The 17,255-nt window shown below is 43.1% G+C and overlaps 1 protein-coding gene across 1 annotated transcript in view; it reads left to right on the top strand.

Annotated features, from left to right (window-relative positions):
- LOC148041890 (transducin family protein / WD-40 repeat family protein) overlaps positions 1 to 17,255 on the top strand; it is a 164,089-nt gene that overhangs the window by 61,612 nt on the left and 85,222 nt on the right. The window contains exons 4-9 of the mRNA XM_087698612.1: positions 13,424 to 13,508; positions 13,639 to 13,692; positions 13,869 to 13,960; positions 14,065 to 14,168; positions 15,175 to 15,256; positions 15,500 to 15,908. Coding sequence (XP_087554738.1) covers positions 13,424 to 13,508; positions 13,639 to 13,692; positions 13,869 to 13,960; positions 14,065 to 14,168; positions 15,175 to 15,256; positions 15,500 to 15,908 — 826 coding nt within the window. The remainder of the gene's footprint in view (positions 1 to 13,423; positions 13,509 to 13,638; positions 13,693 to 13,868; positions 13,961 to 14,064; positions 14,169 to 15,174; positions 15,257 to 15,499; positions 15,909 to 17,255) is intronic.

Raw genomic sequence — 17,255 nt, 5'->3', positions numbered from 1 at the left:
TTACGGACTCTAAAATGTCTGATGACGAAGGAAGTGCCTTCAATCGGGCCGAAGAAGGTATCTGGGGTGTTGAAGAGCTTCTAGACGTAGCCTCTCGAACTTGACTAGTCGAGAGTGGAGAAGGGTGGCGCTCAGAATGAGCAAGAGGTGGGCAATAGTCGCTGTCTCTCAGTGGAGCAGACTGGGTAGTCGAAGAAGAGGAAGGAGTCGAGCAACCACTGTCTCTCGAAGGAGCAGACTAACGAGGAGATGGTATCAAACAATCACTGTCTCTCGATGGAGCGGACTGCAGAGCCGTAGGTCGTGGAAGCCACTGTACCTGAAAATAAGTGGGAGAAGATTGCCGCTAGCATTGCGACGATCTCCAAGAGGTCGTAGCGCCAATCGATCCTCCATGTGCTTGAAAGGACTTAGTGCGCGTTGGATGCGTTTTATTGCCTTGAGCATAGTACTCTGATAGCCAATGCAGAATAATCTTTGTGGCCCAGAAAGGAGAGGTGGCACAAGGAGTGCCTGGTGGAAGACGCATATACACCGGGGGGGTGGGGAGCAAAGGTCGAAGTTGGCAAGCATTGGTGGTGTGTCCGGCGACGCCACAATAGGAGCACCTAGTAGTCTGGTCATCTGTTGGTAAAGAAGCCATGGATACCAGTGTGCCTTGCTGAAGAAGGAAGAGGTCAGCCACCATGAACCACGAACCACAATGTTTGCCTCAAGGGGTTTGAGGGCAGTGTGAAGCACGAACCGCAATGTCCGCCTCAAGGGGTGGGAGGGTAGTGGAAGGGTTGGAAGTGAGCTGCCAGTGGGAGGAGGATGCGACCAGCAGTAAGAGGTTGCAACCAGTGGAAAAACGCAGGTGAGGAGAGAGAAAGACTAAAAACGCAGACAGCAGGTGAGAGAAAGACTAAAAACGCAGGCAGCAAGAGAGAGAGAGACTAAAAACGTAGGCAGGACAGCCTACAGGAGAGAGAAAGACTAAAGACGCAGGCAGCAGGACTGTGATGACGTGGCAAGCTGTACGGTAGTAGGTCTGCACAGGAACAGCAGTCGCCTGGTTGGAATTAGCTCCAAACTGCATGAAGAGGGCTGGAAATCGGGCGCCAACTGATGGAGACAGCAATGGACAGCTTCGGCTGAGATAGCCTCCGCGAACAGGTTGTGGGCAGCAAGCTGAAACGCCTGAAATATGCAAAAACGAAACTGTTTTCTGAATGGAGAGTGATCAGCAACAGTCGCTTTGCTGTAAACAGCTGCAAACTGTGGGTGAAAGGCTGGAAACAGGCGCCAGACTATAGATGACAGCAAGGGACAGCTGAGATTGCGATGTCCTTCGCGAAAGGGGTGTGGGCAGCAAGCTGAAAACACCTGAGACCTGCAAGAATGAGATTTTGATGCAGTCGAAGAAGAAGAGAAGTGGATACCGAACTCGCCACCAGTCTTTGCCTTCAGTGGAGTGGAGGATCTTTGCTGCTAGGTGAGTAGATCCAGCTCCGATACCATGTCAAAAGATGATGTACCAGCGAGACAGTAGGGTTGGTGGGGAGGAACACGGAGTGAACTTGGCAAACATGGAGAAGAGAAGAGAAGAGAGAAAAAACTCTGATGAATGGAATGATGAAGTTCCGAATCATGGAGTGAATGTGATACAAGGGAACAAGGGTGCCGTAGCACAAGGAAGATGATGAAGACAGCCATGAGCCACGAACCACGAACCACAATGTCCTCCTGAAGGGGTGTGAGGGTAGTGGAGAGGCTGGATTGAAGAGGTGACGGAGTGAATGAATCAGCCGTGAGGAATGAATGAGAGAGTGGCCTATAAATAGGCACAGTCAGTCTAGGACGGCGCCCCTTTTTGGGGATGCAAACCCTAAATGCAAAACCTAAACGCAAAACGCAGAAACACAAACTGTAGGTGAAGGGTTTCTCAACAGGAAGGAGTTTGAAAAAATATTTTTTTGAAGAGAAAAAGAATTTTTGAATGATGGGTCCATTGACCCATCAGGCCTGTCCTCTTCCCGCTGATCCCGTCCACGTCGCGTACCAACAGCCGTACCTTGTCGCGCGCTAGACTGTCAAGCACCGAGTGTTGCTGCCCGCTGGTCCATGTTGGACCAGTTGTTTGGTCCTACCTGTGTCATTGGTCACCTAAGACTATTTCCTTTGCTCATGAGCCTTCCTACCCCAACCGATTGCTCTATTGTGACAACTCCTGCTCGTCGAGTCCACCTGGGACTCCTGCAACACTTGAGCTGTCTCTTGCCAGCTGTGATACCGGTTTGTAGTGACGGGTCCGGCACGGAGATCGAGACAATCAGTTGTTACGTGCAGTGAGAGACAGAGACAGCGAGATAGAGCAGAGTAGAGAGTGAGCACGTTTGTAGGTACAATGACGAGAGTGTACCTTTAGGTTTTTAGATATATATATATATGTATAAGTACAAGTGCTAAGGGTGTGTTCATACCCGAGCACATTTAAAGGCACGAGGCCTTTGATCCCAACACTGAATGTCCAGATGGGAGGTTGTTTAGCACGTGTGATCCACATGGCAGTTATTTGATGGTAAGAGGCCAAGGATCTCGAGAATGCAAATGCTCGATACATGAAGCAAGAAATGGTGCTTGTTCAGATGGACTTGGAAAAAGCCTTCAATCATTTGCAATGGCCTTTGTTGGGTTAGTTGATACAAGGCATGGGTTTTGGTCTGAGAATGTGTGCACTTATCAATACCATCATCTCGGATTCCTCATCAAGAGTTTTGATCAATGGTGGTGCCACGACACCATCCCCCCTTCATCAATCGGTTAGGTAGGGTTGCTTGTTGAGTCCTTGGTTTTTTGCCTTTGTCATTTCTCCATTCTGACCATGCTGTCTCATCTAGTGGCCAATGGTGAGGTGGTGGGACTCTCTCTCCCTTCACAGGAACAATTGGTGGGTCAGGCCTTGGTGGATGACACCTTCATGTTTCTTAAGGCCAGGATAACATACAAACAATAATGGCCACATGGGACTTATTTGCCCTTGCCTCGTGACCACACATCAATGCATCTAAGTTGGCCCTTATAAATTGCACTGAGAGTGATCTCTAGGCCTTGGGTTGTTAGGGGGAAGTGGTGCTTAATGGCTCAGTTTTCAAGCACTAGGGCTATCCTTTTGGAGTGCAGGTTTTGCCCAAAGTGGTAATAGATTGGATCTCCTTGTGCATTATGGATAAGTTTGTCTATTGGAATTTGGAAATCACAAGCTTGGCCTTTCCACATAAGATTAAAAATAGCGCAGTGAATCATGATACAAATGATTTCATATTACCTTCCCTTGCTCCCTTGGCCAAAGTCTCATTCACGACAAATCACTCAACTTGTCCAGTTTTTTCTTTGGAAAAAGATTGTACTTGGATGGGTATCTCTTGGATCTCCTGGCACCATGTTTGCACTCCCAGAAGAATGGGTGGTGGTGATGTTCTGGATTTGGAGACACATATGATTGCTCTTCGTTGGTTACTTCTTCACACCTTGTATGAGGGTAGGCAACCCTGGTCCTTGATTGCCAGATTTTTCCTTGAGACTTAGGGTATCAAGCATGGAAACACTAGGATTTTTGCTTCATGGTGGCATATGCTCAATGCCAAACAGCCTATCCATCTAAAGTCTTCCATGCTATTGAATCATTTGGTCCACTCGTGGAGATCGGTCGTTGCCAAATCTTCTTGGCACCCACCTTGGGATTGGGAGGCCACTAACTCCTTGAGAGTGGAAGTACTGGTGGTTTTGAAGTTGCTCTCCTAGCAAGGTAAAGAGAAACAAAGGCCAATGTTGAATAAGATGGTGCGCCCAGGACTGGTCACTCTTGCGGATGCTCTTCTATTTGTTAGTGGGGCTGTTATATTCTTTAGATCAGCTCGAAGCTACTTTCATGTCCCTTGAGGCTACCCTAATTTGTGGAATGCCATCTCCACCTCTTTACGGGCCATAGGACTAGGAGGCTCCTTGTCAAGATTGGTTGATTAATGGTAGACTCGTTTTGGGTCGTGCTTCCACGAATCAAATATATCATTATCTTATTAGTGATAAAGATTGGCTTGTCCAGAAAGGCAATACCACCTAGGGTCTCCAAAAAGGCGAAGCGTGGTGGAAATCACGGGTGATGACAAGCCGACTCAACAAAACACCTTTTTGATCCAAGGTTTTCATTTGGCGAATGTTGATTGTGTTAGGAGGATTGTGAGCTCATGTGTGAGTCTATGCATGTGAGATGGGTTGGGCATTTTAGGCATTATTTTAGTGATTTTTGTGTGGCATTTATGGTGTTTATGCCAGTCGGCTAGCATTTAATGCTGGCCGACTAGTTGCCATATTTGGCATATTTTGAGTCTATTTATTCAGTGGCTCCTTCTCCTCCTATTCTGTCATCATCATGCTTGAGGTGGTCTTCGTGTTGGATAGAGGAACTAGTGCCAGTGCTCAAGTAGCCAGTGACGCACTATTTACGCGTCATTCTTGTGCTTGGTATATGGATTCCATTTCCAGAGGAATCTTTGAGTTCTCTTCTTTTGTAGTGTTCTTCTGTTTTCTTTCTCTTTTGTCTTGTGTTTAGTAGTTTATTTGAGCACTTGTCTATGCTTCCATTGCTGCACCAGTTATGACATGGTATTGGATTGCAAGATCTAGGTTCATGCTTGGTTTTTTTGCTTATTACAGGTCTTTCTTCCCCTTGCTGATCAGGCCTGCGTTTTTCAAACCATTAACTTTTGTTTTCAGCTTGTGCTTGGATTCCAGCCCGCAATTGCAGTTTGCCGCATTAAATGCTCCATCAACTTGCGTTTTCATTTTCTACCCCCAACCATGGATTGGCGACTATTTATATAGGCCATTTGTGCTGTCTCTAGCAGTTTTTGACTAGTTTTTCTTCATTTTGCAGCAGTTTGCCTTTGTTTTTTATCAGAGTTTTGATAACATTGCTTGTGAACTCTCATTTTGTGAAGTCTTTGGTTTGGTTGTCTTCCCTCTCCATATACCTTCTATTGTCTATCTTCTATTCTTATCCTCTCCCAATGGCTTCTCCTTGTAGTTCTATAGATGATAAGCTACATGGACTTGACTATCTTACATGGAGTGTTGTGATGAAAGGTTGGTTTGTGCAGAAGTGGATTTGGTACATTGTCGGTGGAGCTATTCCTCGGTGTGAGTGTTCTTTTCCTCTTCCCAACAATTTTGATGAGGACAACCATGAGGAAGCTGTGCTTACATGGGATTTGGACGATGCACGTGCATATTCTGCAATACTTTGGTGTATTTCTAAAGAAGTTCTACCGGCGGTTACCTCTTGCTGGACATGACCAAAAATATGGTTGAAGCTTCAGATGTTGTACAAGGCATCTTTCCCTATGCGTGATGTGACTCTTTATGGACAGCTTCAGTAGATGAAGTTTGAACTGAAGGACACCATTCAATCATTTTTGCTCCGTGTTACATAGGTACAGACCAGCTTTGACACATGCAGTCTCCCCTTTCAGAGACACATCTAGTGGGAACAATACTCTACAAGCTCCCCTTGGAGTTTGATGGAGTGTTGAATGCTTTGAGGGCATAGACATCATCTACACGTGAAGTTTTCACATATGTTCTCGATACTACTTGAGTATGAGGCATCCTTGTGTTTACAGGGGAGACTTCCGTCTCGTTATGGTTCTAGTAAGGCCTTTACAGCTTCAGAGAGGGGTGATAGGAAGAAGAAGTTGAAGGCTAGTGTTATCACTGTGGTAAGAAGGGATACTTGCGAAAGGACTACAAGGAGTTAGCAGCCTCGCGGAAGATGAAGGAGAAGCAAAAGAAATGGGACGCGGACTCGTCTATTGAGTCGTTCTCTTCCTTAGGCTCTTGCTTCGAACCTCTAGCCAAGGGAAAATCCAAGGCATGGCAAGGATCCAGTTCTCGAGACCAAGGGACCGGCTCCACTACCCCTTTTTTTGTTGCTTTCTAGTCCAGGTGATGCGGTCATCCCTTCTATTCTCCAATGGGAGTTCGAGAGGGTGCTAAGATGGAGCAGCCAACCTCATTTATACAGATATACAGGTGCATAGGTCTAGAGAGCGACGCTCTTGAAGTTTGGTAGGTTTAAATCCTAGAGTTGGGATTGACATTGAGGGTCATGATGGATTGTGACAGAGAGCGGGATTCGCTCCTAGTCTGAGCTGACATGAGGGGACAGTTTGGTAGTCTTGGCCAAAGGTGGGTAATTCATGGTCACATATGTTCAAAGGCATTTTTGACAAGATGGTCTTGTATGCTATTATGAGACATTGTTGATGAACATAGAGATCTGTTATGATGCTTCTCTATTTTCAGGAGTTGGTACGATTGACATCGACGTCAGGTTCTCTCCGAGGCACCTTGGTGGTGGCGTGATCACCCACTGCTTGGGTATCCATGGTTCTACTTTGGTGGTTTTGTGTTGTATAGATTGTGATGAGTCATTATCATTGTCTCATTGTATTGTATCAGATCACCCATGATTTGGTATTGTGTTAGTAGGATTGTTAGCTTATGTGTATGTCTATGTAGCTAGATGGGATGGGTATTTTAGTCTGTATTTTAGGCATTATTTTAGTGATTTTTGTCTCACATTTGTGGCATTTTATGCTAGTCAGTGAGCATTAAATGTTGGTTGATAAGCTTCCATATTTGGCATATTTTGGGTCTATTTATTCTGTGGCTCCTCCTTCCATTCAGTTAGCATCATTATTCAGGTGGTCTTCCTATTGGAGTGAGGAGGCAGTGCTAGTGCCCACGCAGCCAGTGACTCACTGTTGTACGTGATGGAGCTAAGCTGGATGCAACAGTTCAAGGAGTGAGAGTGACCGTTGAAGAGAGAGAGAGCAGAGTGAAAGTACGATGCGATATGAGTTGTTGGTACACAAAGAATAAAATGTATTTATACTTAGGGCATGTAAGGGTGCATTCACATGTAGAGCTAAATAATGTGCGTGTACTTTACACGGAGGTCAAACGGGCCTTTATTCCAACAACCTTCCACTTAAAGGTCCGAAGTGAACCTCTAACCAACACCCACTAGTCATATGCAATACTCATGCTGAGCTTTGCTTAGATTTAGTGAGAACATTTGCAGGGTTGTCCTGTGCTTTGATCTTGGTCAATGTGATTTGACCATCTTTCAGAATCTGTCTGATGAAGTGATATCGCACATCATTATGCTTTGTGCATGAATGATACATGGCATTCTTAGTCAGATACACATCACTTTGGCTTTCACATCCCAAAACTGCAGTACCCATAGACATGCCAAGAACCTCTACAAGTCTGCTCAACCATATAGCTTCCTTAGAAGCTTCAGTAGTTGATATGTATTCAGCTTCAGTGGTACTCAGTGCAACGATGTTCTGCAACCTGGAACACCAAGAAACAGCTCCACCAACAATTGTAAAGACATACCCGCTGGTAGACCTACAAGTGTCCAAGTCACTTGCCATGTGCGCATCACAATAACCTTGCAAACTAAGTGCACCCTGCCCATAGCAAATACACTTTCTTTGTGTACCCTTTAGGTATCGAAGAATATACTTGACAGCCTCCCAATGTGTTATGCCAGGATTTGACATAAACTTGCTAACAACTCCCACTGCATGAGTAATTTCTGGACGAGTAGCAACCATAGCATACATAAGAGAGCCACAAGCTGATGTATAAGGGACTCCCTTCATAGCATTTGCTTCCACGTAATCTTTTGGGCTGTTGGCTTTACTAAGCTTAAGATAAGGAGATAAGGGTACCCCAAAAGGCTTAGCTTCAGCCATGTTAAATCTGTCCAATACCTTTTCAATGTACTTTTCTTGAGATTAAAACAACAATTTCTGCATTCTATCTCTGCGAATTCTCGTTTCATGGAGAAAGCTGATTTCAGTTGCTTTTTGAGAGCATCCTAGCTAGTCTTTCTTTTTCTAGCTAGCAACATATCATCCGCATACAAAACAAGTATGATGGGGCTGCCATCTGTATCCTTTTTCATGTACAAGCAATGATTTGCAGGGCTGCATGTAAACTCATGAGATAGCATAAAAGTGTTAAACTTTTTGTACCACTGCCGTGGTGCTTGCTTCAGCCCATACATGATGCGTTTTAGTTTACACACCATCTGCTCTTTTCCAGGAACTACAAAGCCCTTGGGTTGTTTCATGTAGATTTCCTCATCAATGTCACCATGCAAGAAAGTTGTTTTTACATCCATTTGATACAGCTCTAAGTCCAATACAGCAGTGAGAGCAAAAAGCACACGTAGGGTGGTCATCTTCACAACAGGTGAGAAGACCTGTTGGAAGTCAATCCCTTCCTTTTGTGCATACCTTTGGCAACAAGTCTTGCCTTGTACTTGGGGTTTCCCATCAACTGTCTTTACTTTGTACACCCATTTGTTTGGAAGAGGCTTCCTTCCTTTGGGCAACGACACAAGATCCCAAGTATCATTTGCATATAGAGATTTAATCTCTTCTTGCATAGCTAGCTTCCACTTACTGCTGAATTTGCATGACTTGGCCTCTTTGTATGTAAGAGGCTCACCCTCATCTGTAAGCATCACATAATGCAAGGAGGGGTCAAACCTATGTGGTTTCCTTCTTACGTGTGTAGACCTACGTACCCAATGATCAACATGTTTAGGAATTGGATCTACATCTGGAGGTATATTATTTTCAACATTTCTTGGCTGCTGTAAGCCATTTTCAGCATGCTGTTCATGCTGTACATCACCTTCATTTTCATTACCAGCACCTGCATTTTCATAATCAGCAAGTCTATCTTGCTGTCCATGGCCTCCTTGTGCTCCTATTTGCTGTCCATCATCATCTGCCTCAAAAATAACCGGCTGATTATCAGTTTCAGCCTGTGGTACAGCACCATGAGGCTCATTTTCTGAAGTAATAGGTGGCTGCAAACTCTGAAATTTGACATTTTTCATATTTTCATTTGAGGATAAAGTACCTTTTAGCAGTTTACCTCATTCAACACAACATTACGGCTGCGAATAGTTTTCTTGAACTGAGGTAACCACACTCTGTAGCCAAATTCACCCTCATTACCATAGCCCATGAAGATGCCTTTGGTGGATTTTGGGTCTAGTTTGTTCCTTAGCTCATCTCTAACATGCACAAAATTATCACAGTCAAATATGCGTAAATGGTCATATGAGGTCGATTTGCTAGACCAAACCTCCTCAGGGATGCCATTATTTAAGGACCTGTTTGGAGGGTGGTTGCAAATGTGAATTGTGGTTTTGAGTGCCTCTCCCCAAAATTCATGAGGGAGATTAGCAGTGGACAGCATGCACCACACTCTTTCACATAAAGTCTTATTATATCTTTCAGCCACCCCATTTGAAGAAGGGCTGTAAGGGACTGTAAGCTCCCTCTTCATTCCATGCAAGTCACAAAAGGACTTGAATTCAGTAGATGTGAACTCACCCCTATAATCAGTTCTCAAGCGTTTCAGCTTTTTACCTATCTGAGTGGTCACAAATGTATGAAAAGTTTTAAAAACAACAAATACTTCGCTTTTCTTTTTCAACAGGTATACCCAAATCTTTTTGGAACAATAATCAATAAAGGAGACACTAGAGTAAAATGAATTTTTTATTTGCTTTCCAAATTGACACTCATTACAAAAGTCAAGTTTAGAGTCTTTTCCATCAACCCTCTTTAGAGAGGTAAGGACATCAAGTCCTTTTTGGCTCATAGGGCCTTATCTCTTATGCCATAACTCCAAGTGGTTGCAAATTTCAGCAATTGTAAGAGACTTGCCATTTAAGACTTTGCAGTGCAAACAATACAAAGTGCCCTTCTTGGTTTCTTTTGCAATCAGCATGGAACCCTTTTTCACTTTCCACAAACCACCACCATACAGTGTAGTGTAACCATGCAAGTCAAGTTGACCAACAGATAGTAAACTCTTTTTAATGCCAGACACATATCTGACATCTTTCAACACAAACTCTTGCCCATTGTCTAAAGACAAGTGTACACTGCCAATTCCATCAATGGTGCAAGCATGGTTATTTCCAAGATACACCTTTCCATAGCTGCCTACATTGAACATAACAAAACACTCCAAGCAAGGAGTTACATGGAAAGAAGCACCAGAGTCTATAATCCAAGCCTGAGTGACACAATCATCAATTGACAAAAGTGCATCAATCACATCAGTCTTGGTAGTTTGCATATCCTGCATGTGGCATACAAGGGCTTCATAATCAACTGCACATAATACATCAGCCTTTGTATCTGAAAGCTCCTCTATGATCACACTAGAGGCCACATTGGCCTTTTCCTTGCCTTTGACTGCCTCTGATGCATTTGTCTTATCCTCCTCCTCCTTTTTATCTCCTGCGTTCTTCTTTCTCTCTTGTTTCTTCCTGTAATACCTGCAATCAAGTTTCTTCTGATCCTTCTGACCACAGTGATAGCAAGTAATGTCACTCTTTTCCCTTCCTTTGCTCTTGCTCTTGTTTCTCTGTCTTGCATTTGCATTTTTCTTTTCAGCCTTGCCTCTTACATTATAAGCTGAGTTGCTGCCTTCTCCACTAGACATACATCTAATTTCTTCATTCAAGATCGAACCCCTCACCCCATCATATGAGAGATTGGGGTCATTATTGAGAGAAACCATCAAGGTCTCCCAAGAGTCAGGTAGTGTCATGATCAAAAAGATCGCCCTCAACTTATCATCAAAGTCCCAATTTGCATCCTTGAGCTGATTTAAAATGCCTGTAAATGCACTCAAGTGCTCTGCTGCAGGCTTTGACTCATCCAATTGCATATTCACCAACTTGCGCATTAAATGCACATGATTAACAGGTGTGGTGATCTCATAGGTAGTTTTCAGCTTCTCCCATATTGCATAAACTGTATCTAAACCCTTAATGCCAGTCAAGATGTCATCAGTGACACCCATCTTAATGTAAGCCACAATCTTTTTGTTTACTCTGGCCCAATCTGCATTAGACATTAGTGCGGGTTTATCTTCGTGCAAAGCATCCTCACAATCCTTTAGAAACAAAATGCCTTGCATACGGTCTTTCCAAAGGTCAAAGCCATGACCATTAAATCGTTTGATTTCCATCAAACTCTTGATGTTTGAACTGGAAGAAGTTGCAGCCATTTTATCATGAACACAAGAGTAAATGCCCGTGAAATGCAAAAGCACAAGCTGAACGACAAGAGTAAATGCCCGTGAAATGCAAAAGCACAAGTTGAACGAGCAAACACACTGCTGTTCTTTCTCAACCAGGAATAAATCTTTGCTATTTGTACATAAGCCAGCTACCACATGGGCAAAAATGTAGAAATCTACCAAATTCTGCACAAACCCGCAAAATTTCAGGTCCAAAATTGCATAAATGTCAGCCAATCTGACCTAGCTGAGCAGAATATTATCAATACATGGAAAGCCCCAATTTTCTAGGATCCAATGTCAAGAAATTTTACCCAAAAGAGCAAAATTCTGACTAATTTGGCAAAATCCCCAATTTAATTGAGGTCACCACATGCAATGTTTGCAATTTCTGACTTGAATATCACTGCCAGGCATAAACGATGTCAAATCTGGGAAAAGCCTCAAATTTTCAGGCTCAAGTTTGAACAGAATTGCCGACTGTGCTTCCATTGCGCAAACCCCCTATAAGACAGGGGGAAATTCAGAAATTGAAGAGATTTCTGATTTAAAAAAGGATAGATTTCTAATTAAAAAAACGAGGGGGGAGGGGGGCATTGACTCGCCAGGTGTCACGTCGCGGGACTGGTGACGCCTGTCACTGCCGGCCCCCTGATCCGTGTTGGTCCCTGCTGGTTGTAGGTCCGCCACAAACTCCAGCGGCCGTCGCACCCAACTCCAGTTGTCGCCGTCACACCGTCACGTTGGTCACCAGGAACCTCAGCCGTAACGTCAACTGGTTATGCTGACGATTGGTCTCCACGTCGAGTTGTTGCCAGATCACTCGTTGGACTATTGCGTGTTGCACAGGCCTTTTGCCTGCCCGTTACTTGTCTCCTATTGCTTGCAGGTCGTCAGCTCATCAGCTAGTCGCAACTTCCGCTTGGGCTTGCTCGTTGGACATCAGCCCTGTCACGTAGTCACTCGGCTGCACCTTGATCTCGGAAAGCGCGCAAAACCTTAAGCTGTGATGCTAGTTGATTGAGCTAAACTGGTTGTAGCAGTTCGAGGAGCGAGAATGACGGCTGAAGAGAGAGAGAGTAGAGTTAAAGTACGATGCGATATGAGTGTACCAACAATGTGTTGGTACACAAAGAATAAAATGTATTTATACTTGGGCCACGTAAGGGTGCATTCACATTACAGCTAAATAATGTGCGTGTACTTCACATGAAGGTCAAACGGGCCTTTATCCCAACAGCACTTGTCATTCTTGTGTTTGGTATATGGATTCCATTTCCTAAGCACATCTCTGAGTTCTCTTCTTTTGCATTGTTCTTTTGTTTTCTTTCTCTTCTATCTTGTATTGAGCAGTTTATTTGAGCACTTGCCTATGCTTCCATTGCTGCACCACTTTTGATAGATTGGTGCGCTTCCCCTCGCCTTGATATTGTTCAAACGAAGGATTTCCAATGGTTGTTGCTATTTTGTCAGACGTCGGGTGAAACCTCTTGCCATTGGTTCCTTACTTGCCCAGTCTCGAGGAAGGTTTGGTCACTACTATCAGCCATTTGGTTACAAGTGGTTGGCCTACCAATGCTTCCAAAGGATTGGGTCTTTGGCCATTCCAAGTTTGTGGACCTCATGCAGCTGTTTATGAAAGTGCTCTTTCCTTTCTTGCGATTTTGGGGTTGTTTGGCATATTTGGACCATGAGGAATGCATTCATCTTTGATGCTTACTCGGGCGTGTAGAGCCATATAGCCCACTTGAAAGGGCTTGTTTAGTGGCAAGTAGACTTGATTGAGTTAACACATACCCTCCCTAGACAGGATTTGCTTGCTTGGCACATTGGAGTTTCTTCTACCCCCCTTTAGTCACTCTGCTTCCTTGTACCTTCACTGTGATGTCTCTAATTTTACACATGATGGCCTAGAGCCATCCTCTATCTTGTAATCTTGTACTTTTTTTGTGTAATTAATACAATTTACCTTTTACTAAGAAAATAAAAAAGAGAGAGAAGAACCTAACTGGTAGTATTATAAGTCAATCTCTGCCCTGGAGAGGTGGCGGGGGGGGCATGATTAGAGGCTGGAAAAGTAAAGTGGGCTGAGTGGTAGTGAGTGTTATATAATTGTCTGTCTAGGATCTGTTGTCAATTCTTTGGGTGGAACATGTTTTTGTCTTTTTGGGCATTAGCCCTGGATGGGATTTCAAAAGATCTTTGGACGTACTATGATGCTGGTATAAGAATGAATTCTAACATGTGACAGGGATGGAAAGATAAAGCTTATTGGAAATGATGGCATTCAAGGGCTTTTAGTGGCAGATACTCATGCCAGATGTAAATTTCTTGAGGTAATGATTAGGCATGTCGACAGGCATTCTGAGATCTCTACTTACAGATGACTCCACTTTGTATGCAATTAGAATATTGGAGATATCAGCAAGTATGACAGCTCTAATAACAGAGTTTCTTTTGGTGCAGTTTGCAAATAATTTGGGCTATCTTATTAATATCAATGTAGAAAACGATATACAGGTACGCACTAAAGAAGGCCATTTTTGTTGCAACGCTGGTAGATTAGGGACATGAAAATAAATAATGCAACTTTGTATGCTTTCAGATGTCTAATTGAAAAAATATCAAACTTCTTGCTAGTATTAGATGCTTTCTTGATACTAGGCCCCTTGATATTCCTCTCTACTTATTTCTAGGTATGGGATTTGGAAAAAGGGGTACTTGCTAACAGTCACCGATGGCTCACAGATATTACTGCATTTTCTGTAGTCCAAGGCAGTTCTTTCATGTGAGGCATATTCACAAGTGATCTTCCATACTGACCAACCTCTACACATTTTATTTTGGAGGTTGACTTTAAGTAATTCGTTGCTGATCTCATGATTGGTGCAGGTACATTGGAGAAGATTCAGGCAATGTAGCTATTTTAGAGTATGAAAGTGGGGAACAGAAACTTCGTCAAATGCCTTATGAGATCTCTTTGCATGCTACTATGGGTAATACTCTGCAGGAAGTGAGCTGGAACTCATTTTACCACCAGTAATTTTTGTGCAGTTTGTTTTTAATTCTGGAGAGAGGCTTTTCCTGTGCTACATGGGTACTCGTCATTTCTGACAACTCATGGATGGAACAAAAACATGCAAGATTGGTCTGCATTTTCATGGTTGATTATAGTTGTCGTTTTCTGTGGGTATTCCTACCTGCTACACTTTGCACTGAAATTGAAACCCAACCTTGAATCAGGTGCATGAAACATCACTGACTGATTGATGTTCTTATATCAGACATGACATTGGATAGACATCTTTCTTCCTTTTCAAACATTAGAACACATGAATCTACTGGTAGACAGGTGGAGAAGTTGGTATCATGTCCTGAAAACTGGCACTCCAACCAAATCAGGCTCTTGGAGAGAAACTGCTCATGATGTTTTGATAGAACGTTCATAGTAGATCAGGCTGAACTGGTCTCCTGTAGATCCATGCTTTGCTACCTTGTCCCTTTGCAATCATACCATTTGGCTTTAATGGCTATCCTTTGAAAAAGACGAGGGCTCAAGGGTTTGGAAATTGATACTACTCCTTGTCTGCTAACTGATCATTCTCATTATGTCTACTCTTAGCTTCCTTCACAAAAAGTCATAAAGACATTGAGAATTGCTTGCTGTCCAAGATTTTGTGGAGGCATATTTGGTACTTTCTGTTTGAAGAAACTGGTGTTTGGCTTTCAAAAAAACGTGTACATATCAAGGATCTTGCTTATTCCTGTTTGAAGAAACTAGTATTTGGTTTTCAAAAAAGTGCACATATCGAGGATCTTGCTTATTCCTTGCAAAACATTTGCATGATTGGATGTGATTTAACTTCTTCTCATACTGAGAAAAGCTATTTCTTGTTCATGTCTGCTGACAAGCATGATCTTTCAATAATATTGGAATCATGGTCATCTAAAAGAATATGATGAACTGGCTTTAATTGGTTGATTACAACACTTTCGCTGCAGGTGCATTAGTAGAAAAGCCTTCTTTTGACAATCCCCCTTTTGTGCTAGGCATTTTACCTTTCCCTGAGTCAGAGCATAGACGGTTTGTACCATGCAAATATTTGTCTCAATGTTCCTTTTTGAAATTCATATTTGAAAAGATGGATGATATCAAATGTTGTTTTGTTCATTTAAAAATGTTCAGCTTTGTTATTTTGAAAATGAAAATAAGATTAAGGAACTTGATCAGTTGTGATATCTTATATTGGTGGCAAGAATACCTATTCTTTCATTTTTCACACTAGAATTGAGTCAGGCTGAAGCTTGTCATCTTTCTATTTCACAGGGTGTTAATTGCGTATAGTGATGGTTTAATAATTGTATGGGGAGTTTATGAATCTCAAGTACTTCAAGCACGGGTTGCTGGGGCTCTGAAGAATGATTGTGATATGAGTGATGACGAAGGGAAAGTCATCTGCAGCCTCTGCTGGGCTGATTCTGTTGGAAACCTGTTGGCAGTTGGTTATACTGATGGCAATATTTTGTTTTGGGATTTTTCTATCACGTCAAATGGACAAAATTTGGAACCTTCAGCCAGCATATCCAATATTCCTTTGTTGAAGTTTCAAACTTCTTCCAGGATTCACAAGTTACCAGTGGCAATGTGCCGGTCTGCAGCTAATGGGAAAGAGGAATCTGGAGTCATTAGCCATGTGTATATTTATGGTGCTGGGGAGAATGACTCAAAGATTATGGTTAGCCTACTTAGCCATTTGTAAACCTACTGTATCGTGATTGTACACTTTAGAACTTTTCATTATTTTGATAGTAAGCCTACAGTTCTGAAATTGTAGGGTGTGTCTGACATGTTTGCTGTCAGAAACAATCGTAGCTGAATATTTATGGACAAAGTTTTTGGACTAGGGAGACTGCTTCTACTCAAAATCACTTTTTTTTATCTCACTGCTGTTTTTAACCATGAGTAGCAGCAGAATCTGTGATGTTGCTCATAATTTATGAACTAGAAAGAAATCACCAGACTTGGTAATCTGTCATCTAAGTGTACAGGAAATGGAGAACTGGAGATAGAGTATAAGAGAGCACTCCTATACCTGTTTGCCGAGGGAGCCTTACTGCTGTGACACAGCAGAACCTTAGCTTCTGGGTGTTCACTTTCTTGAATTTTGAGATTGAAGGCCTTAATCTTTGATCCAGGGGGATGTTTCTTTTGGACCATATCAATTTGAGCTCCTCTGGCTTAGATCTCCAAGGATTTTGTGAAGAGGTTGCCACACATTTCATTGACAGCACAATGCTCCTTGCCTTGACACCCGTGAGGGTCATCTCATAGATTCTGCAGGGGCTTGGATGCTTTCTCAATTCATGCTTAAGGAGGAACTCCAAGATCTGGGTAGATGACCTATTGGTTTCTCCATTCAGATAATCACCTTTCACTTGGCTGTCGCAGATGGTGGGGGGAGTTGGTTTGGAGGCTCTGCTGTAGGTATTAGGCCTTTGCCTTTGCACCAATAGCCAGCCGAGAGGATCCTCATTTCTTCTTTGAAAAGTTAGTGATGGCAATTGTTGATCTTGGCATCCTGATTTCTAAGTGGCCGAGGAATGGAGGCAGTGTCAAAAGATGACGTACCGGCGAGATAGTAGGGTTTGTGGGGAGGAACACAGAATGAACTCGGCAAACATGGAGAAGAGAAGAGAAGAGAGAAGAAACTCTGATGAATGGAATGATGAAGTTTTGAATCATGGAGTGAATGTGATACAAGGGAACAAGGGTGCCGTAGCACGAGGAAGATGATGAAGACAGCCACAAACCATGAACTATAAACCACAATGTCCTCGAGAAGGGGTGTGAGGGTAGTGGAGAGGTTGGAGAGAAGAGGTGACAGACTGAATGAATCAGCCGTAAGGAATGAATGAGAGAGTGGCCTATAAATAGGCACAGTTAGTCTAGGATGGCGCCCCTTTTTGGGGCTGCAAACCCTAAACGTGAAACGGAAAAACGCAAACTGCGGGTGAAGGGTTTGTCAACACCCCCTCTCAGGCTGAAACCGGTCTATGACTCACATAAAGCGGTAGTCCCTTCA

This window comes from Lygodium microphyllum, chromosome 1 (genome assembly GCF_053477565.2).
Source record: "Lygodium microphyllum isolate KBCC chromosome 1, Lygodium_microphyllum_v1.1.10, whole genome shotgun sequence".
NCBI classification, from domain to species: domain Eukaryota; kingdom Viridiplantae; phylum Streptophyta; class Polypodiopsida; order Schizaeales; family Lygodiaceae; genus Lygodium; species Lygodium microphyllum.
The sequence above is the reverse complement of the archived record's forward strand: the minus strand, read 5'-3'. Positions and strand labels throughout refer to the sequence as shown.